Genomic DNA, 24,629 nt, shown 5'->3' on the forward strand with positions numbered 1-24,629 from the left:
CAAGGTGGAGAGGAGTAGCCCTTCATTAGCAGTCTGCAGCCATTTTCCTGCCAAGACACACCTGATGATGACTACCATATATAACACACTTCATAGATGGGAAAGACTTCATGTTATGTGTACCTCTCACTCATCAAAGCAACCCCTACTGTACATTTCTCTCCTTACATTCTTTCTTCTCTGCTTTTAGTATGAATAAACTGAATGTGCTGCTAGAAAAGACCAAGTACTCCACTTTTGCATTAGATCACATTAGTCAAGACCATTACTTTAGCAGATCCCTTCTTTCTGCCACTTCATCAGTTTTTCATTTTTCTGTGTCTTTCCAATCACATATGATCATGCTAGTGTATCCTCTTCTGCTTAAAGACAACCAAACAAATCTATCTTGACTCTATTTCTTCAGCTTTATTACCCATTTTATTTCTTCTGACTACAGAAAAATTCTCTAAAGTATTGTCTATATGTACTGTCTCCAGTTTCTTTCTTCCCATTTTTCTCTTGAAGGTACTAATCATCATAGAGTTATCCTGAGGAATAAATGAAATAACACTTGTATAGAATTAATAACAGAATTATCAATACATGGGTAAATACTAAAAAATTATTTGCAGCCGTTATTATTTTTACATTTGCTATATATATAACCTTATAACACAGGATATATTTCATTCATAAATAAGTTGCTCTAGATAAAAAGAGATAAAAGAATCTTAGATCTTAAATGGATTTTTAAAGGTTAGCACTAGCCTCTGATTAGATCTGTATTAAGACTATTCTAGGAGAGTTTTAAACAGAAATTGCTAAAGGAGATTTCACTCTCAATTTTTCTCAATTATTCTCAGAAAGTTTGACCTAATGTTTAAATTTCCAGGAGAAGTTTAATCTCATCTCTCTTGTGTTGTCAAAAATAGGGAGAAAAATGAAAGCAATTATTCATATGCTGTCAATCCTAATGTATGCCCTCTTATTGAAAGAATAGTTTTAAAGCTTTATTATCATCTGTTGAGTAAATACAATGATTTAATGTAGTAATTGTAAGCATCAATTCTTTGTTATTTTTTAAAAGAATAATCACTATTATATTTATTTTTTACGTGTTATGTTGGCAGTATTAGTGTTAATTTCCTGATATTGATACTACGTAGTAGAATGTCCTTGTGTTTTGAAAATACACATTAGAGTAGTTAAGGGTGATGAGGCATCATGTAGGTAACTTATTCAGGAATAATTCAGAGAAAACAATTTCTTTTACTATGCTTTCAAAATTTTATATGTTTAAGATTGTTTCAAAATAAATATAAAACATTAGTGCAGTCTTAAGGGGAAAACGTTACCTATGAAATATTTAAAAGTTTGTAATTTAATAAGAAAGAAAGAGATAAACAACTCAGTTGAAAAAAAAAATAGATAAAAGACTGAGTAGGCAATTCAAAGCAGAATACATCCATTAAATGTGAAAAGATGTTCAGTCTCTTTTTGGAGGATGAACTAGTTATTAGAAAAACACAAACAAGGTACTATTTCTCAATTGTGAGATTGGCAAAACCTAAGCAAGAACTAAGTGTTGAATGAGAGCAGAAATTCTGGTACTCTGATTGTAGGAGGATAAAAGATTCAATTGCTTTATTCAATTTTATCAAATTATAAGATGAAAAATATACATATTTTATGATCTTATAATTTCTCTTATAAGATCATACCCTAGAAACACTCTGGCATGTATGTATAAAAATTTTTATTGCACAATTGTTTATAATAATGGCAGAGTGAAAATAACCTATCCTTCAATGGAAAAATGAATAAACTATTAAGTAGACTAATATATAATGTTTAAATTAATAAACTTACAAATACAGATAATTCTAAAAAGTATTACATGGAAAAGCTAGTTGCAGAAGGATGCATACAGTATGATACTATATTTAAAACATGAGAACATAAGAACATGTAATAAAGATATTAACATGCATTATAATAATAATGATAAATTCAAAATATTAGTTTTGGAGAGAGAGCAGGGAAAATCGGACCAGGAAGGGAGGGGTATATAAGGAACTTTATTTATTTTTTTAATCCTTTAAAAAATTTATTTTTTAAGACTATTGTTTTTTTAGAGCAGTTTTAGGTTCACAGTAAAATTAAGAGGAAGGTACAGAGATTTCCCATATACCCCTGCCTTCACACATGCGTAGTCTTTCCTATTATCAACATCTCCTACCAGAATGGAACATTTGTCACCGGTGACGAAATAGCATTGCCACATCATTATCACCCAAACTCCATTGTTTTGTGTGATAATGCACTCTTGGTGGTGTGCATTCTGAGTTTGGACAAATGTATAATGACTTACCTCCCTTAATATATCATACAAAGTATATTCACTGCCCTAACATCCCCTGTACTCTGCCTCTTTATCTCCACTGCTTCCAACTCTAGTAACCACTGACCTTTTTATTGTCTCAATAGTTTTGCCTTTTCCAGTATGTGGTATGATTGGAATTATATAGTACATATTTAACTTAGTAATATGCACTTAATGTCCTTCATGTCTTTTCATGGCTTGATAGCTCTTTTTTTTTTAGTGCTGATTATTTTCATTGTGCGAATGTACCACAGTTTATTTATATATCTACCTTCTGAAGGACATCTTAGTTGCTTCCAACTTTTGCAATTATGAAAAAAGGGTACTATAAACATCCATGTTAGGTTTTTGGGTGGACATAAGGTTTCAACTTGGGTATTTGAGTAAATACCAAGGAGCAGAATTGTTGGATTTTCTAGTTAGAGTATATTTAGTGTGGTAAGAAACCATGAAATTGTCTTCCAAAGTGACTGTATCATTTTGCATTCCCATCAGCAGTGAATGAGGGTTCCTATTGCCCCATATCCTTGGCAGCATTTGATGTCGTCATTTCCAAATTTTGATCATTCTAATAGCTGTGCAGTGGTATCTTATGTTTTAATTTACATTTCCATGATGATGTATGATATGGAGCATCTTTTCATATGCTTATCTGTTGTGCGTGTGTGTGTGTATATTATTATTATCTTTTGGTGAGGGAAGTGTCTAATGGGATTTTTAGTTCACTTTTTAATCAGGTTGTTTTCTCATTGTTGAGTTTTAAGAGTTCTTCAATATATTGGATAATAATAGTCCTTTAAGATGAGTCTTTTACAAATATTTTCTCCCATTCTGTAGATTATGTTCTAATTATCTCGATATTGTCTTCCCCAGAGTAAAAGTTTTTGCCTTTAATGAAGTCCGGCTTATCAATTACTTCTTTCATTGATTTTGTGTTTGGTCTTATATCTAAAAATTCATTGCCATACCCAAAGTCATAGAGGTCTTCTCCTATATTATCTTCTAGGAGTTTTATAGTTCTCTGTTTTACATTTATGTCTGTGATCCATTTTGAGTTAATTTTGGTGAAGGGTGTATAGATTCTTTTTTTTTTTTTTTGCATGTGGTTGTTCAGTTCCATTGAAGAGATTATCTTTATTCCACTTTATTGCCTTTGGTCTTTTGTCAAAGATCGTTTGCCTGTATTTATGTGGATGTATTTCTGGGCTTTCTATCTTGTTCCATTGATCTATCTGTCTTATTCTTTTGCCAGTACCACATTGTCTTGATTACTGTAGCTTTATAGTATGTCTTGAAGTCAGATAGTCCTCCAACTTTGTTCTTTTTCTTAAATATTGTGTTGACTACTCTGGGTCTTTTGCCTCTTCATATAAACTTTAGAATCAGTTTGTCAATATCCATAACATAACTGACTGGGATTTTGATTCAAATTGCATTGATTTTATAAATTAAGCTGAGAAGAACTGACATCTTGACAATTTTGAGTCTTCCTATCCATGAACATGGAATTTCTCACTATTTAGTTCCTCTGGTTTGATTTTGTTCATCTGAGTTTTGTAGTTTTCCTCATATCAATCTTATACATATTTTGTCATATTTATTTATACTTAAGTATTTCATTTTAGGGGGAATGTAAATAATATTGTGATTTCAGTTTCAAATTCAACTTTTTCATTGCTAATATATAGGAAAGCAATTGATGTTAGTTGCAGATTATTTGTAGTCTTTATCACATTGCGAAAGTTCCCTTTATACCTAGTTTATTGAGAATTTCTATCATTAATGGGTGTTAGATTTTGTCACATGTTTTTTCTTTATGTGTTAATGTGATCATGTGATTTTTCTTTTATAGCCTAGTGTTGTGATGGATTACATTAACTGATTTTTGAATGTAGAACCAGCCATGCATACCTAAGATAAATCCCACTTGATCATGGTATAAATTTCTTTTTATATGTTGTTGGATTTTATTTGCTAATAGTTTGTTGAGGATTTTTCTGTCTTTGTTCATGAGAGACATGGTCTGCAGTTTTCTTTCCTTGTAATATTTTTGTCTTGTTTTGTATTAGGGTAATACTGCCCTTATAGAATGAGTTAGGAAGTATCCTGTCTGTTTATGCAAGTTATGGTAGAGAATTGGTGCAATTTCTTTCTTAAATGTTTCATAGAATACACCAGTAGACTCATCTGGGCCTGGTACTTTAATTTTGGAAGGTTATTAAATATTGATTCAACTTCTTTAATAGATTTAAGCCTATTCTGATCATCTTTTTATTCTAGCATGAGTTTTGGCAATTGCATCTTTCAAGGAAATTTGTGGACGTAGAGTAGTTCATAGTATTCCTTTTTTAGCCTTTTAATATACATGGGATCTATAGTGATGTCTTTCATTTCTGATATTAGTAATTTATATCTTCTCTCATTTTTTCTTAGCTTAGCTAGGGAGTTATCAATGTTATTGATCTTTTCAAAGAACCGGCTTTGGTTTCGTTGGTTTTCTCTATTGGTTTCCTGTTTGAAATCTCATTGATTTCTGCTCTAATTCTTATTGTTTATTTATTTTTGTTTACTTTATTTTTAATTTGCTCTTTTTTTTTTTTTTTTGGTTTTCTAAAGTAGAAATTTAGATCATTGATTTTAGATCTTTTCTTCCCCCAATATTTGTATTTAATGCTATTTCTCCCTAAGCATCACTTTGACCACATCCCACAAATTTTGACATGTTTTTATATTTTCATTTAAAAATAGTTTTAAATTTCTCTTCAGATTTCTTTGACATGTGTTATTTAGAAGTGTGTTACTCAATCTTTACATATTTTGGGATTTTCTGCTTATCTTTCTGTTGATTTCTAGTTTAATTTATTTATGGCATGATAGCAGACATTATATGATTTTCATTCTTTTAAATTTGTTAAGGTGTGTTCATGGCTCAGAATGTGGTCTATTTTGATGAATATTTTATTTGAGCTTGAAAAGAATGTGTATTGAGCTGTTATATGAAGTAGCTTTATAGATGTCTAATATATCCAAATGACTGATGGTGTTGTTGAAATTCTACAATATCCTTACTAATTTTCTTCCTTCTTATCTGTCAATTTATCGATAGATGTAGGTTCATATTTCTTCTTGCAGTTCTATAAGTTTTTATCTCATGTAGTTTGATGCTCTGTTAGGCACAAACACATTAAGAATATGTCTTCTTGGAGAATTAACTCTGTTTATCATTAGGTAATGCCCTTCTTTATCCGTGATAACTTTTCTTCCTTTGAATTCTGCTTTGTCTGAAATTAACATAGCTACTCTTGCTTTCTTTTGATTGGTGTTAGAATGGTATATTTTTCTCCATCTACTTTTAATCTATATGTGTCTTTATATTTAAAGTGAATTTCTTATAGACAACATGTAGCTGAGGTGTGTTTTTTGACCCACTCTATCTCTGTCTTTTAATTGGTACATTTAGAACATTGACATTCAAAGTGATTATTGACATAGTTGGATTAATATCTACTATATTCATTGCTGTTTTCTATTTGTTGTCCTTTTCCTCTGTTCTTATTTTTTGTCTTCTACACTTTTTCTTCCTTTTTGGTTTTAATTGTTCATTTTATATGATTCCATTTTTCTCCTTAGTGTATCAGTTATACTTCTTTTAAAACTTTTTATAATGGGTTCCGTAGAGATTGCAATATAAACTAGGACTTAATTGAAGTCCACTTTCAGATAACACTATACCACTTCACAGAGAGTGTGAGTACCTTGTAATAACAAAATAATCTTAATTCCTTCCTCCCATCCCTTGTATCATTGCTGTCATTCATTTTACTTATATGTAAATATACATAAACATATTTATACACACATATAAGATATAAACATACATAATCAGATACATTGTTGCTATTATTATTTTTAATAAACTGTTATCTGTTAAGTCATTTAAGACTAAGAAAAAAGTTTCTGTTTTACTTTCATTTATTCTGTTTTCTATGCTCTTCCTTTCTGTATATCAGAGTTTCTGACCTATATTATTTTCCTTCTCTCTAAAGAACTACTTTTAACATTTCATGCAAGGCAGATCTATTAGCAACCATCAGTTTTTGAGGATTTTATTGATATATTCTTGGCTCAAAGATTCTTTCCTGTCTACAGCCATGCCATCCTGAACGTGCCCCATCTTGTCTGATCTTGGAAGCTAAGCAAGGTTGGACCTGGTTAATACTTGGATGGGAGACCACCTAGGAATACCAAGTGCTGTAGGTGTTGGATGAATGAATGAATGAATTCCTGGTCTGATAATTCCAACATCCCTGCCATGTCTGGTTCTTAAGTTTGCTCTTTCTCTTCAAGTTGTTTTGTCTTTTAATATGCCTTGTCATTTTTTCTTGGTAGAGGGAATTCCTGTAATTAGGCCTTTAATAATGTGTGGTAAGATGTGTGGGGAGTAGAAGCATTCTATAGTGTGCTGTGAACTTCACAAGTGTTTTAAATTTGTTTTCTCCTCCTTTAGGTGGGAGAGGATGACTGCAGTAGTCTGGAGTTGGATATTTCCATTCCCCAGGTCAATTAAAATCTGGTAAAACTCCAGCAGATAAAACTCTTGTTAATTAGTTTCTCCTGAGAGCAGGTCTTGTTAAGAAGAACAAAGTGCTCTGGCATATTTCAAAATGATTCTTTTTCCTTTCTTCCTACTGGAAACATGAGGGGATTTTTCTCTAATATTTACTGTGGGAACCTAGTCACACGTGTGGAGGTAAATCTCTATATTGTAGGGTCCCTGTGACTAGATCCCCTTGGAGTTTTTAACTCTCAGAATTGTCCACACTGAGCCTCTAGCAATTCCTTGGTTACAGTAGATCATGTTTTTCTACCATGGCTCCAGTTCCCTCAGCAGTTTTTGCCAGGGAGGCTCTGTTCCGGTAAGCAGCAACTCCTTATATTTGCTTGTAGGTCTTTCTAATTTGGAGGGCAGTGGTTTGCCATTGTCCTCTCTCATGGGTCCAAGAAGAGTTATTGATTTTTCAGTCTGTTTGGTTTTTTATTTGTTGTTGGGACAGAATGTTGGCTTCCAGACTTCTTACTTGTGGAATCAGAAATGTAATTGCTAATTAGATTTTTACAGAACCCCCACATAGCTCACTTGTTTTTCTTTGCTGTCTAACTGGTTTTTTATCTTTGAAATTCAGTAATTTCTTAGGATATATTTTGAGAATGAATGCTCTATATCTATTTTTTTTCTGAGTCAGAATATGTTCTCTTTTATAGAAAAGTTTACCTTGATTGTATATTTGAATATTTTTCTTTTCCATTTGTTCTTTTTAGGAACTTTATATAGATATCACATCTTCGCTTTCTATTTTTAGTATCTTTGCCTTAACTATATTTTATATCTTCTTATTTTATTTAATTTTGTATGATTACCTCTTGCTTATTTCCTATATCTGATTGTATTTTCACCCTTGATCATTATAGTGTTTTATTGTTTCTATTGTTTAATCTCTGTTTAGTGTCACACTGAGAATGTTTCCCATAATTATTTTGAGACAGTGAAAAACTAACCCTTCCTGTTATTTCCTTTGGAAATTCCTTTGATAACCTACGTTTATTATTTTTTGCTTATCTACCCCTTCTCCCCATATCAGTGTTAGGCCCCATATTGCTTTGTTTCTGGTTATTATTTATCTTGAAAGGAACTACTTGTTCCTTGAAGAATAGTCTGAGAATAGTTGTAGGAGAGAATTGGGACAGTCTATAACTTTGATTTAGGTTTGTTGTCTAGTGTTAACCAATAAAGATTTGAGGTTGTAAAACAAAAGTTTATTTGGAGTTTTAAAGGATTCACATCCAAGAGATGCAGATTTAGGTAGCAATCCAAACTGTGCTCTGGAGAGAAGAAAGGTAGGGTTTATAAAGGCAAAAACCACAAAATGTACATTCTCTCATACAAATGAAGGATTGGTGGCTAAGTTATCCAGGATTGATTAGTTCCAATGTGCAACTGGGAAGCGAAAAGTACAAGGAAGTAAAGTCCATATATGTCCATGGAGCACTTGTTATTCCAGATTTTTACAGCTTAGCCTTGAGCTGAGGTTAGCAGCAGGTTTAGCATTTTAACAGCAGCTCTGAGAACTTAGGCACAAGATATATATAGGCCCCACTTTTTTTAATAGCCTCCTGACTCTACTTTAAGTGGCTCTCTTAGCAATGTTTCTTCTGTCTCTCCCCGCCATCCCCCATCATTTAGTATAAGCATTCACCAATTTTTATTTCCTTCTGCCTTCAAAACACTTCTTTCCTTAAATTTTGGAACAGTCTGGAACTTAGTGTGAGTCCCAGTAAAGCCTTTAAGCAATTTCTGTGTGGAAACCTTACATTCTCTGCTTTTCTTTCCTCTTTCACCTCATTTTCCCTCTAATAGTCTCCCCAAGCTGGTGGCTAATTCTTATATAATGTCAATATCATTTTATTGTGATTTCTTTCAGCTCTTTTTCCTTTGCTACTCTGCAACATTGAACATTCTACTAGCTTCTTTCCTGAACCATTTATGTCTATCTCAACTCTAAGCAAAGAATCATTGGCTAGCCTAAATTCTTAAAATTGATTTTAAGAACAGTTTTGCTCCTTGCTGATTGTCTTAGTTGGCAGCTATCTGGTACCTTGTACATTTTGCTTTATCCACAGCATTTGGTGTACATGCTTTATAATCTCATTTGAGGTTTTAGCTTATTCCTTTTTATTTTTTTTGAAGTTAACATTTTTTTTTCTCTCCTTTTTATTCTTATTTTCATTGACTTTCAAGGGATGAGCGTAGGAAAATGATTTTATTCCACTATCACTAACTGGAAATCACTCTTAAGTATTGTTTCTTAGAGGAAGTCTTGGTTTCTTCTAACTAATAAAACTTAGTTTATGACATTATCTATTTTGTTTCATGAGTATCCTAAAGCTGATAATGGTGTCTATTTTTCTGTTTTAATTGTTCTTTCTCCCCTTTATACCAATGTCCTATTTTCCACTGATTATTTCTATCATGTCTATATCTTCAGTGAGATGTATTTAGCTTATGAGAATAAAAATCTTTAAGTACTAAACTACAAGTAAGAAAACTGAAGCCTCTAAACCTAGTCGAACCAGTGACTGTAATCTTGTTTTTCGGTGTCTCAGTTTCTCTAAAGTAAATGCGAGCAGAAAATAATATTTTGTATTTCTGCTTCTATTTAGTTTAAGATTGTAATGGGTTGATGTGCCCCATAATTCTTTATAATAAAACCAAGCTATGCCTAGTCCAGGAATTTCATTAATATTGCTGATTTTCACAAAGGCACTACATAGCCTTTCCTCATTATTGCAAATTCATTCTTTATGTAACATGAGACAATTGAAGATTGTTTCAGTATTACCTTTCTATTCCCTGTATACTTTTCCTTAATAGTCTTTGCACAACACTACAAATAATTTTAAAAATTAATTAGATCTAGATTTGAAACAGGAATTCATATTTTTAAAGCCAGTATCTCTTTCCTGTGTTTCTCTTTTTTATTGCTCTTCAGTTATCAGAGTGAAAAATAATAGCATCTCCTTACTAAAGGTACATGTAATTCTTTTATAAACTTAGAACTTTTGTAAAAGTAAACTAAAGCAGTTTATAAACAGAGCCTCTGGTTTTCTTGATTGTTACCCTCCTAAAAAGCAGAGTAGTCTATGGCCATGTCACCCTAAACAAACTTGTTCGTGTCTGATCTCGGAAGCTAAGCAGGGTTGAGCCTGGTTAGTACTTGGATAGGAGACCACCTAGGAAGACCAGATGCTGTAGGCATAAAATATAAAAAAATGAGGGATTGTAAGATGACAAGGTTCTTGGAATCTGTGAGATCAACCAAGGGTTGCCTCACCTTAAAAAAAAAAAAAGCAGGATAGACTATGTAATTATTGATGGGCTCTTGTACTGCCTGGTTTGTAAATTTAATTTTGATTTATACTTTTCCTTTTGAAATTAAAATTTCTTCTTTTTATGTTGAAACATTTAAACTTGTTCAAATAGCTGTGTGTGTGTATTACAATAACATTCTTAGACACCACTCTCAAGGATTTTAACAGCTTGAAACAATCAGAGATTATGTTTTTCTATTGATTGTCTTGTGTCTTTATTCTCTTTTAATCAAAAACAACCCCACTGCCTTTTTTTCTTTCATGACATTAAAATGTTTAGAGGGCCCCACAATTTGGATTTGTCTGGATTTATCTGATTGTTTCTACATGATTACATTCAGAGTAAACAAGCTGGTAAGGTGATGTGTATTCCCAATTACTTTATATCAGGAAGCACCAAAATTATGTTAGTCTGTCTCATAAGTGCTGATGCTAAATGATATCTTTTGTTACTATGGTGTATGCTGGCTTACTTCTTGTAAAAGTACTCTCTTTTTGTAATTAGTAACTTGTGGTGCACATTTGAGATCATGTGAATATCCTGTTTCTTGTAACATTTCTTCCAGTGTTTTAGTATCCAATGATAATCTTTCCCTCAATTATTTTACTAGTAGTTTAAAAATGGTGAAATTTTTTTCTAATTCTGTCATTCTGTCTGCATTTATTAACTGATAACCTTTCTCTAAATAGCAATTCCCATACTTTTTAAACATGATTTTTCACTATGAATTCATTATTTTTTTAGTTTTTATTTTTTAGTTTATTTTTTATTTTTTAAAAATTTTTTATATATTTTGTTAAGGCGAGGCAACCCTTGGTTGACCTCACAGATTGCAAGGACCTTCTCAGTTTATAATCCCTCATTTTTATTTTTTTATTTTTTTACACCTACAGCACCTGGTCTTCCTAGGTGGTCTTCCATCTAAGTACTAACCAGACCCAACCCTGCTTAGCTTCCCTGATCAGATGGAATCGGGCTTGCTCAGGGTAGCATGGCTGTAGACCATTAAATATTTTTTTAATCAGTGTTTTGATTGACTGCCCACTCCAGTCAAGTTCTTGTGTTCATTGACAAATCTCCATTCATCTTTGAACACTTGCTTTGCTCTCTGGCACAGTTTGCATCAGGCTCACCTTCTGTGTTCACTGCTCCAGATATGGATGGAATCATGCTTTTTTCCAATAAGCCCTGGTTTCATTTACTGGGAAATGATGCATAGAATTAAAATTATACTCATTTTTATTGAGTCATTGTCTCTCTATTCTTTTAGTGAACAGAGTTGGGGAATACCTCTAATCCCCTTTACATATTTGTATCTTTATGCTGTTTATAGTGAGACCCTTCATTTGCTCTATTTTAAAATATACCTAAACTAGTTTCAGATTAGTAAATCAGTACTTCATCCAGCAACAAAACTGTTAATCAAAGTGCACTATTTCTTTGTAATTCTTTTTGCCCCTAAAATATCTTACGGAAGTCAGAGTTCTGTAATTAAAAATTACTAAAATTATTTGTTTTCTTCTGTGTGGTTTTACATTATCAATTTGAAATACGGTTTATTTTATTTGTTTCTATATTTGTTTGTATTTAATTTTAGAGTTTGCTTTTTTCACTATTTTAAATTTTAAATTTATTTTGAAATATGTAAAACATTTGTATGGCTCACAAAGACTCACTACTTCTGTCCCTGTTGCTTTCACCTGGTAGTTTGTTCTACCACTCACTTCCTCTCCCCATTTTAGGAAACCATGTTCATCAAATTGTGCGTGTGTGTGTGTGTGTGTGTGTGTGTATGTGAGTGAGTGATGCATCCTACGTGAGAGAAAGAGAAATCTTATTTCCCTTTCTTAAACACAGAAGGCTGATTCTTTTTCATATCACTCATAAATTATTTCTTAAAGAAGGAACTTCTGATTTTTTAGCCTGTATCTGTTTTTTATAAGACACAGTTTGTTATCATTGGAAATTTTTATTTTTTATATTTGTCACTCATATAAACAGGGGGACCTGGCCGATCTACCATGCCAACCCCAGGAAATACTGCAGCTTTTCGTGCTTCCCTTTGGACCAATATGGAGAAACTTGTGGATCATATTTGTACTGTTTGTGGACAGGTAAATATTTTAGAGAGTGAAGAAAACATTAATTATGGATTATCCTTGTTATCCTTGTGAACTTGGGCAGATTTCTTTAAATTTATGAGCATTTAAAATAACTAATTTAGCTAATTATCATGTATGGAAAGGCTCTGGCAAAATGCCATTTTTCTTTCTTTGCTGTTTCTAGTGCCTATGCTTTACACTTGTTCCATTTAAAAGTACCGAATTATATACACTATCTCTCTCTTCCCCTTTTTAGGTACAACATCTACAAAAAGTATTAGCCAAGAAGAGAGATCCTGTTTCTCATATTTGTTTCATTGAAGAAGTAGTTAAGGTATATTTAAACAAAAATATCTTTATCTCTTTTTTGAAGAATGAGAGAAGATGATAAGCCGGTGTTATTTGTGTTTCTCTCTTGCCGTGAGGCTGCATGTCGAATATAATAAGGAAATAAGTATATTTCTTGACAACCATAAATTTTCTTTACAAAATATGTGTAAGTACATTTGTTTATTGAGTAGATTCTAGTACTAATACTATTTGTTGACTAATCTTTGAAATGCATGTAAGTAATTTCCCATTTTCTGTCATATAAATGACTTATTATCAATGTTTTCTGAAGTTCCACTAGAGAATAAGATGAAAATTTTTGGTAAATAAGAGATTTAATTAGTAGTTTATAACATCTTATTGTCTTCACTGAAGATGGTAGGATTCATTCAGTTGTTAATTTTTCCTAGAGCACATTGCTATATTCATTTTCCATATTTAAACTAAATTTATTGGGGTAACACTGGTTAATAAAATTGTATAGGTTTCAACTGTACAATTCTGTAAAACATCATCTGTATATTGCATGTGTGTCACCACACAAAGTTAAATCTCTTTATGTCCATGTGTATTTGACCCCTTTTACCCTTTTCTGCCTTCCCCGCTTTCCCTCTGGTAATAGACTAAGCTGTTGTCTGTGTCTGAGTCTTTGTCTTTTTTTTGTTGCTTTCAGTTTTATATCCCACGCTTCAGTGAAATCATGTGGTTTTCAGCTTTTTCTGTCTGACTTTTTTCGCTTAGCACGATAATCTCAAGATCCATCTATGTTGTCTCAAATGGTAGTATTTCATCTTTTCTTACAGTTGAATAATAATGTATTGTACCACAAGAATTAACATATGACCCAGCAATCCCTCTCCTGGGTATCTGCCCCCAAAATATGAAAATATTTATCCCTACAGATATAAGCACCCCTGTGTTCATTGCAGCATTATTCACGGTGGCCAAGAAATCTCTCCCATCATCCACTGATCAGCTGGCCTCGTGAGCAATAAGAATTCCTTCTGTGCACAGGAATCCCTGACTCTAACATTTTATTTACTCATTTTTATTTGTTTTTGATAATGATTCATGGAATGACTGATTATTCATCATTAAATATTAATACCTAGGACTTCAAAGAAAAATTTTCTTTTTAAGTTTCCATTGTCCTGGTATAGGTAGTTTTCTTTGTAGTTCAGAATTTTAAATATTTCATATGTTGTGTTGGGGATTTTCAAAACTATCTTCAAGTTTAGTGATTCACAGCAGTCAGCATTTAGTCATGCTCATGGCTATGATTTATTATAGTGAAAATATATAAAGCAGAATCAGCAAAGGGAAAAGGTGCATAGGGTGAAATCCAGAGGAAACCAGGTGCAAGCTTTCTCTCCAACTCTCTCTAACAGAGTTAGACAGGACACCCTTAATTTCTCTGTCAGTAAGTTGAGACATTATGCATGAAATGTTGTCTTCCAGGGAAGCTCATTTTGAGCCTAGAAGTCCAGGATTTTTATCAGAGGTCAGTAACTGCCTAGTACATGCCAAAATTCTTATTGTCTTCACTGAAGATGGTAGGATCTTCAGTGAAGACAATAAGAATTGGCAAAATTCTAGACTCCCAAAAGAAAAGCAGGTGTTCAACACAAACCACATTATTTAGATACAAACAATTTAGATACAGTGAACACTTCTGTCAGTTAGAGAATCATGAGGACATTCTTAGACTCCAAGTTCCAGATGCCAGGCAAGAACCAGACTTTTAAGAAGGCATTTTTACTAAAGCATTTTAACTAAAGCATTCTCAGATCTGCTATGTTAACTCTTTTCTGCACATAGATTTATGTTAGTATATAACTACTTACATTAACCTGCTTCACATTTGGCTTTTAATTTTGTGAAAGAAACAATAGATGCTTTTGTCAGTTTGTAAAGTCATTAATTGTTTCCATTTACTAGTAAATGGGATTACTAATATCAGGTCTTTGTTTTTATAGGTAGGCAACTACACATGAAGTCTTATCATTCATTCCTTCTGATTTTGGTCAACTTTCTACCCAAATTAATTAATTTAGTGTTTATATGGAGTACCTTCATTTCAAGCTTTTATTATCTAATCTTTTGTTTATGTTTTATTTTTTTAATAGTTTAATTAATATTCTACTAATAACATTAGAACAATTGTAATAAAACCATTATATTTAAGAGAATCTAAATAAAAAATAAAAAAGGAATAGTGCCATTTAAAGAGGCTTATGTTTGTGATATCGCATTGAGCAAAGTTTCTACATTAAAAAATCACATATCATTTCTCATCAACATTCAGTTTCTACATTAAAAAATCACATATCATTTCCCATCAACATTTAGAATGATTTGAATCCCTTATAGTGAGTGGACACTGGCAACTCATGTGGGTCAGATTTTAAATGCATGTGAATTATTACTGATTTAAAAAGGGTTATTAGGAATAGGGATGTATGCTTTCATTTTATGCATTCTTTTCATTTACGTACACACTTTCTTAATTAATAAAATTAAACCAATGAAGATTGCTTTTTCAAACACTCTTCTAAAGCTTAAGAATATAGTTAAAAAAAGAATATAGTTAAATACAACACACACATTTTTACATTTACATGTAAATTTCAAAGTAAATTTCCATTTTAGTAGATATTCGTTATTTTAGGGTAATATTTATGGGAAAAAAATTAGTCCTTCTTAGAATTCAGTATAGTCATCTATATTCAGAAAAGAGCAGTCTTTCATGAAAAGTCTAAATTAACTTTTCACTCTACATGCTTGGAAATTCCAGGGCAAGAGAAAAGGTAAAAATAACCAAAGAAGAATATCTGTTATATATTGTAAAGATAACACATATTTCACTATATTTACTATAATTTATTTTAGATTTTTCCTTTTATAAAGCTATAACGAAATATGCTTGCTAATTTTATAACTACCATGAAATATCATCTACTTAAAATAACGATCAGTGGCAATACAACCTTTGTAAAAAGTTTCATATATTTAGAATGATTTGAATCCCTAAATAATGAACCTTAAAATCTTCAGAAAATTTTAAACTTGATTAGATGATGACATATACCTGGTATCTTGGGTCATTAAAGAGTGATATCTACACCAAGATCTCTAAATAATTTTGTAATCTCTTTTTGAGAAAAAGATTATGAACAGAACGTTCTTACACTGAAAGTTTTTGCATCTTCAAGAATTTTTAGAAGGGTACATGGGGTCCTGATATTGAATGTTCTTTCTTTAGTGGTTTAACCTTTTAAACCTATGAGTATATTTTTTAAAAAGTCAAAACCATGTAAATAATTTAAGAAGAAACAATATTAGAATTATGCTATATGCTTCCTACAGTATCTGTTCAGAAATCAATGCTTTTTTTCCTAGGGAGATCATTTCTAGCAGATATCTTTTTAAAATTGGAATGTATAAAAAGGATTTTTAAAAATATTTATGTATTAAATTTTTGTAAGCAGTAATCCTTATTTTGAAGTTCAGTGGAAGCTAAATTAATAGATACTTTCTCTTTGGTTTATAATATGGAATATAAACAAAGTTACACTATTAATTTCATGTCAATAGGAAAATTAAGAATCCATTTTTTACTTTTCTTTGTTTTTAAACCATTTGATTCTAATGCTTTTTGTATTTTACTATAAACTGATGGAATTTCCATATTTGATTTCTTCTTGCCAACTTATGTCTACAAAAATATTTATTTTGCATTTTTTTGTTAAAGAATTTTTGTAATCTTTTCATTGCAGTTCAATACCTATAGATTTAAAAAAATTAATTGTCTTTTTTATAGCAGCTTTAGGTTTATAAGAAAAATTGAGCAGAAAGTACATGTTACTTATGTTATCATAACATCCATTATGCATTATGTAAAATATGGAACTGTACAATACAATGAGCTAACCCTAATATAAACTATGGACTTTAGTTAATAATAATAGATTAATAATGGTTTAATTGTAACAAATGCACCATACCAATGCAAGATGCATAATGCATTATGCAAATACATAATGTTGTGTATCCACCATTATAGTATCATATAAAATAGGTTTAGTAAGTTTCACTTCCCTAGAAATCCCTTATGCTGTATTCATTTTCTCCCACTTTTCTCATTTACTCCTGACAACTGTTGATCTTTTTACTGTCTTTATAATTTTGCCTTTTTCAGAATATCATGTAATCCGAATCATACCAGTTAGACTACAGTTGGGTTTGTAAAAACCTGCTAAACTGTCTTTCATCATGACTGTATCATTTTGCATTCCCACTAGCAAAGCAACAGTGTTCCTGTTGCTCCACATTCTCACCAGTTTGTTTTGATATTGTGTTTTGGATTTTAGCTATTCTGCTAGGTATGTAGTGGTATCTCATTGTTTTAATTTGTACTTCCCTATAGATTTTTTAAAAATTAAAAATATCTTCATTATCTAAGGTTCTAAGACTTTATCCATAGGAATAAAGCCTTGCACGTTCATTATTTAATAATATGTATCTGTTATAATCAATGCAGGTGCTTAAAATGGCTTAAAATATTCTAAAATTTTTTTTTTTATAAGATTAAGTATAGTTTTTAAGCATTTGGAAAGCCAAATCTTAAAAGTCTTCTTTCTAAACACTTATTTAAATAGTGTAAAAGGCAGGTTAGTACAGTGATTAAGAACTGGGGCCTTCCACCTTGGTATCAGAGCTCAGTGTTCCTGCATTGATTATACAACCTTGGGTAGGTACTGTAATTTTTCAGAACATCAAATATCAATGAGGATGGTAATATTACCTAAAGAACTGAGGTATTTTGAGGGAAAATGAGATCATGCAGTCTTAATTCAAAGATTGGTTCAGTAACTTGCTATCATAATTATTATTTAAATCATTTTTTTAAAAACCTCTCAACTTATTTAGGAGTCTTTATATAGAATCCTGCCATGTGAGAAAGTTGGTTTTATTTAACAGTTCTAAAACATAATACGCATGTACATTAATTCATGCAGAGTATCAGAAATTTAAATTAAGAAATTATGCTTCTGTAAATAAGACAATATCAAGGATTTACTGTGAATGTGTAATGACTGTATATTTTAGCTTACTAAGGAATCATGGGTTTATAATCTAATATTCAATTAATTTTGTAGAAAAAAATAAAAGAATGATTTTCCTTAGTTCTAGTCTGTGAGATCTTGTGAGAATTGTTAAATCATTTATACTCTTTTATTAGGCAAAAAAAAAAAAAAAAAGATAGGTTTACTTTAAAACTCTTAGTTTTGAAGTTAATATTGCCCAATCTTCCTTAGTGTTTGTAAGATATTTGATTCTAAATGATAGGAAGAACTATACATATTAGTATTAGAGTCTAACCTTTTAAGAACTTTCAAGAAGAGAAAAAAATTCTACATGATGTTAGTTTATGTAATGCTTTATTAGTTCAGAAGGTGTTGCAGTAGATGTTTATCATGTTATAAAGAATACATCAAGAATAGGACGGGAAGATAGTAGACTAGGTAAAAGCAAGGCTCATCTCCTTCCAGGACTGCATTGAAAGTACAACCAAATTATAAAATAATCAACGTGGAGAGTCACCTAAAGTCCAGCTGATCATAACACCCACATCTGATAATATAAAGGAGCCACATCAAAGCTAATAGGAGGGGCAAAGTCCCTAATAGAGCTGGATCCGCACTTGCAATGGAAATGGATCACTGGGAGGGAGAGAGGGGTCCTGGTCTCATCTAGGGGCTCCCCAGCCCAGGGTCCCAGCCCAGGGAAGAGGAAACTCCAATAACTTTGACTGTAGTAACTAGAGGAGATTCCAGCCGTCTGGGTGAGATGGAAGGCGACTGAGCCGCTAGACATCCCTTTGAAGGACCAGTGCAAAGGTTTTCTGACCTGTGGACACTCCCCTGGGACATCAGCAGTGGGTCTGAGGCTCACGCAGGATTCATTCTGAAAAAGTCTCCATTACGTGGAGTCAGAAAGAGGGCTGGAAAGGCAGCCACCATTGTGCCTTAGTCCGGCCCCATACCAGCTTGATTGTGCAGACCCCTGCCACAGAGTCATTAGGAGAAGCTGATCACCCCACCGAACCTGCAGACTGCCAGGTGCAGTTGTTTATGGTTGGATGCCAAGCCCTGAGTTTAGTAATTCAGAGTGAAAGTATTCACAGCAAGGCAGCCATTGTTGTGAGCAGCGTTTCTAATCCCAGCAATGGCCAGCGCTGTGAGCCCCATTTCAGAGATAAAGTCAGGCAGATCGCTGCTGCCAACACAAACTTGAGCAGATATCAGGGACTTGTGGGCCAGTTCCAGATAGCAGTTAGTCTTGCTGTGATCTGGGTCATCTGTGGGAACTTAGAATAGTTACCAAATTTCCAGCAAGACTGAGGCTGTTTTGATCTGACAGCCACTGTCTCTCTCAGACCCCGCCCCACCCAACCGGCAGACTGCCTTGGGCAATGTTCTTGGCTTGCTGCCAAGCTCAGCTCCCAGTGATTCAGGACCAAGTGTTCACAGCTGGGCGACCATCCTTGTGAATGGCCTTTCCAATCAGAGCAAAAGCGGCCAGCCCCCTAAGCTACATTTCCATTCCCAGCAGGTGACCAGTGCTATGAGCTGCATTTCAACAGAAAACATGGTGGAATGAGAGACATCCCCAGATCTCTCTCCTTGAAACAGCAATAAGCTGAACACCTAAAACTCAACAAAAAACACCCAAACTGCAAACTAGCACCTCTGAGCGTGGGATCTGCACGTAAGAGCTACCACAGGTACTTTAAGGCATTATGTAAAGCAGGAATCCAAGAGGCTTAGATGCTGCCTACTGGAAACCAAAAGAAAAGCGCCTTCTTTGCAACAGACTACAGAGAGACCTTTATATAATAAACCTTCTTTCTGGAAAACAGCAGAATACACTTCCATTAATGACCAGGTGGAGAAATAGTCCATTAAACACCATGAAAAACCAAGGTGACAAGGCAGCTCAGAAAGAAAGAGAAAAATCTCCAGAAAATAAGCTTACAGACATAGAAATATGTGATTTATATGACAGTGAATTTAGGATGATACTTCTGAAAAAACTCAATAAGATCCAAAACGACTCAAATCAACAATTTCAGGAATTGAAAAAACAACTAGATGAGCAGAGCAAGGAGATTGAAATCCTCAAAAAGAACTAAATAGAACTTCTGGAGATGAAGAACACACTGCAAGAATTGAAAAATGAAATAGCAAGCTTGGGCAATAGTGTTGACCAAATGAAGGAAAGGATCAGTTATATCAAAGACAGAAATCTAGAAATGCATTAGAAGGAAGAAGACAGAAACTGACGAGTGAAAATTAAAGAGAAATAAAAGAACTAGCCGATACCATCAGGAGAGGAAACGTAAGAATAATAGGCATTATCAAAGGCAAGGAAAATGAGCAAGGACTAGAAAGCATTTTCAGACAAATAGTAGATGAGAATTTCCCAAATCTAAGGAATGAGCTAGAGCTCGGAATTCAAGAAGTCAACAGACCACCCAATTATCTCAACCCAGAAAGTCCTTCACCAAGACACATTGTATTAAAGTTATTAAAAGTCAACGCCAAAGATAGAATTCTCAAGGTAGCCAGGGAGAAGAAAATGGTAACATATAAAGATAAACCTATTAGATTATCATTGGACTTTTCAGCACAAACCTTACAAGCCAGACCTTTTCCAGCTAAGCTCTTCTTTAGATAGGAAGGAGAAATTAAGACCTTTCCAGACATACAAAAATTGAGGGAATTCTCCACTACGAGGCCTGCACTACAGGAAATACTGAAAGGAGTCAGCTCACCTTAAACAAAATAACAATAATAACAAAACTACATAATTAGGAGTAAAGTGACTATCAGGCAAAATAGAAGCAGGGGAGTGCAACCATTACTAAGAACCGGACATTACAACTTAAATAATAAGAAATGAATTGTTATAACAAGATAGTAATGAATGTTCAACATACATAAAGACAAATTTAGACAACAGTGACCAAAAAGGGGAAGATTCAAAGATCGAAATTCTCAAAGGGAACTGGAGATAAGGCACAAGCAGAAGAAAATGCACAAGTTTTTATATATAACTATCCTTTATTATTCATAATGGTAACCACACATCAAAGATTCAGAGCTGAAGTATATAACATAAAACAAGAAGAACCAGAGGAAAAACCCACAAAAGCCAACCAAAATAAAGAAAACAAAAACACAAGGACTAGGAAGCAATGGAAGCATCTAGCTACCAGAAAGCAAAAGATAAAATGGCTTTAAGAAGACCTGATATTTCAATAATTAACCTAAATGTAGATGGACTGAATCACCAATAAAAAGGCACAGAGTTAAAGAATGGATCAAAAAACAAAACTCAACAATATGCTGCCTCCAGGAGACACATCTCAGCTCCAAAGATGAATATAGACTCAAAGCGAAAGGGTGGAAAATGATATTTTAAGCAAATGGCATTCAGAGAAAAAGCAGAAATATCAGTACTAATATTAGATGAACTAGACTTCAAAATAGAAAAGGTAAAGATACTGAGGGACACTTCATAGTGATAAAGGGAATCATGCACCAAGAAGACATAACACTTATTAACCAATCAGGGAGCCCTGAAATATGAAAAACAATTGCTAACAGAACTAAAGGGAGAAACAGACCAAAACACTATTGTAGTAGAGGATCTAAATACCCCACTATCGGATATGGACAGATCATCCAAACAGAAAATCAACAAGGAAATAACATCTTTAAATGACACATTAGACCAACTGGAGATAATGGACATTTACAGAGCCTTCCATTCTAAAACAGCTGCTTATACATTCTTCTCTAGTGCACATGGAGCATTATCAAGAATCGAGCATGTACTGGGACACAGAGATGGCCTCCACAAATATAAGAGGGTTGAAACCATACCAACCATATTGTGTAATCATAATGCTTTGAAAATAGAGATCAAATGCAGAAAGAAATCAGGAAGAACCACAAATACATGGAGATTAAACAACATGCTACTGAAGAATAACTGGGTCAGAGAAAAAATAAAAAGAGAGATCAAGACATACATAGAAACAAATGATAATGATAGTACAACACATCAAAACTTTTGGGACATGTCAAAAGTGACCATAAGAAGAAAGTTCATATCATTACAGGCCTATCTCCAAAAACAAAAACGAGCCCAAAAAACAACCTAACGCTTCATCTTAAAAAACTAGAAAAGGAACAAATGAGGCCTAAAGTCAGCAGAAGGAAAGAAATTATCAAAATTAGAGCAGAAATAAATGAAATTGAAAACAAAACAAAACAAAAACAATAGAAAAAATAAATACAACAAGGAGCTGGTTCTTTGAGAAGATTAATAAAATTGACAAATCCCCGGCTAGACTCACTAAAGAAAAAGAGAAAGGACACAAATAAACAAAATCAGAGATGAAAGAGGGGAAATTATGACTGACATCACAGAAATACAAAGGATCATACAAGAATACTATGAAAAAGTATATAATAACAAATTTAATAGCCTAGAAGAAGTGGACCAGTACTTAGAAAAATACAATCTTCTTAGACTTAATCAAGAAGATCTGGAAAATCTAAATAGACAGATCAGCAATATAGAAATTGAAACAATCATCAAAAACCTACAAAAAAGTCAAAGTCCAGGACCAGATGGCTTCACCAGTGAATTCTACCAAACATTCAAAGAAGATTTAATACCTATTCTCAAACTCTTTTAAATAATCGAAGAGGAGGCAATACTTCCCAACTCATTTTATGAGGCCAATATTACCCTGATATTGAAACTTGGTAAAGATAACACAAAAAAGGAAAACTACAGACCAGTATCTTTCATGAACACAGTTGCAGGAATCTTAAATAAGGTACTAGCGAACCGAATACAGCAATGTATTAAAAAGATTATACACCAAGATCAAGTAGGCCTCATCCCAGGGACACAAGGATGGTTTAACATATGCAAATCAATTAATGTGATACACTACGTAAACAAATTAAAAAATAAAAATCATATGATCATATCAATAGATGCAGAAAAAGCCTTCGACAAAATACAGCATCCATTTATGATCAAAACACTTAACAAAATCGGTACAGAAAGAAAGAACCTTAACATAATAAAGGTCATCTATGACAAGTCCTTTGCCAACATTATACTTAATGGCGAAAATTAAAACCTTCTCTCTAAGATTAGGAACAAGACAAGGCTGTCCACTGTCGCCACTCTTACTCAATATAACATTAGAGGTCCTAGTGAGTGCAATCAGACAAGAGAAAGATATAAAAGGCATCTAAATAGGAAATGAAGAAGTTAAACTGTCACTATTTGTGGATAACATGATTCTCTATATAGAAAACCCTGAAGACGCCACAAGAACACTACTAGAATCAATAAGCAAATACAGTAAAGTTTCTGGTTATAAAATCAATGTTCAAAAATTCATAGCATTCCTATACTCTAACAACCAGTGTCAGAAAAAGAAATAGAAAAAATAACAACTTTTGCAATTGCAACAAAAAAAATAAAATACCTAGGAATAAATTTAACGAAACATGTGAAGGACCTATATAATGAAAACTACAAGACTGTATTAAAAGAAATCGAAGAAGATAAAAAGAAATGCAAAGATACTCCATGTTCTTGGATTGGAAGAATCAATATATTTAAAATGACCTTATTACCAAAAGCATTATACAGATTTAATGCAATCTCCATCAAAATCCCATCGGCATTTTTTAAAGAAATAGAACTAAACATCATCAGATTTGTATGGAAGCACGAAAGACCCTGAATTGCCAAAGCCATCCTGAGAAAAAAGAATGAGGCTAGAGGCATCATTCTGCCAGACTTCAAAATACACTACAAAGCGACAGTAAGCAAAACAACATACTACTGGCAGCAAAGCAGGCACATAGACCAGTGGAAACTGAATCAAGAATTCAGAAGTAAACCCACATTCATATGGGCAAATAATTTTCGACAAAGAAGCCAAAAATATACAGTGGAGAAAGGAAAGCCTCTTCAATAAATGATGCTGGGAAAACTGGAAAGCCACCTGCAAAAGAATGAAACTGGACTGTTGTGTATCACCACACACCAAAATTAACTCAAAATGGATTAAGGACATGAATATAAGACCTGAAACAATAAAAAGCATAGAAAAAGACGTAGGAACGAAACTCAAGGACCTTGGACTTAAAGAGGATTTTATGAATTTGACCCAAAGGCAAGGAAAGTAAAGCAAAAATAAATAAATGGGACTACATCAAACTCAAAAGCTTCTGCTCAGCCAAAGAAATCGTCTACAAGGTAAAGAGACAACCATCCCAATGGGAAAATATATTTGCAAGCAACGCCTCCAATAAGGCCTAATATAAAATATACAAAGAACTCATACGACTCAATAACAAAAAAACCAAACGATCCAATCAAAAAATAGGCAGAGGACCTGAGCAGACACTTCTCCCTAGAGGACATACAAATGGCCAACAAACATGAAAAGATGCTCAACATCACTAGCTATTAGAGAAATGCAAATCAAAACCACAATGAGATACCATCTCACACCTGGTAGATAAGCTGTAATCAACAGGATAAGTAATAAATATTGGAGAGGATGCGGAGGAAAAGGAACCCTCATATACACTGCTGGTGGGACTGCAAATTGGACAGCCACTATGGAAAACAGTATGGAGGTTCCTCAAAAAACTAAGAATTGATCTACCATACGATCCAGCAATCCCTCTACTGTGTATTTACCCCAAAGACTTAAAAAATCATATCCATAAAGATATTTGCAGATCAATGTTCATAGCAGCATGATTCACAGTGGCCAGAAACAATCAAAGTATCC

At 33.0% G+C, this 24,629-nt stretch overlaps 1 protein-coding gene and 3 pseudogenes across 2 annotated transcripts in view; 3 read left to right on the forward strand and 1 right to left on the reverse strand.

Annotated features, from left to right (window-relative positions):
- Positions 1 to 24,629, forward strand: part of COG5 (component of oligomeric golgi complex 5) — a 290,965-nt gene that overhangs the window by 161,957 nt on the left and 104,379 nt on the right. For both annotated transcript variants that reach the window (XM_015599504.2, XM_006925364.3), the window contains exons 9-10: positions 12,294 to 12,406; positions 12,651 to 12,728. In XM_015599504.2, the coding sequence (XP_015454990.1) occupies positions 12,294 to 12,406; positions 12,651 to 12,728 (191 nt within the window). The remainder of the gene's footprint in view (positions 1 to 12,293; positions 12,407 to 12,650; positions 12,729 to 24,629) is intronic.
- Positions 6,507 to 6,625, forward strand: LOC112473569 (annotated as a pseudogene).
- Positions 10,060 to 10,178, forward strand: LOC112473571 (annotated as a pseudogene).
- Positions 11,177 to 11,295, reverse strand: LOC112473567 (annotated as a pseudogene).

This window comes from Pteropus alecto, unplaced genomic scaffold (genome assembly GCF_000325575.1).
Source record: "Pteropus alecto unplaced genomic scaffold, ASM32557v1 scaffold109, whole genome shotgun sequence".
In the NCBI taxonomy this organism is placed as follows: Eukaryota; Metazoa; Chordata; class Mammalia; order Chiroptera; family Pteropodidae; genus Pteropus; species Pteropus alecto.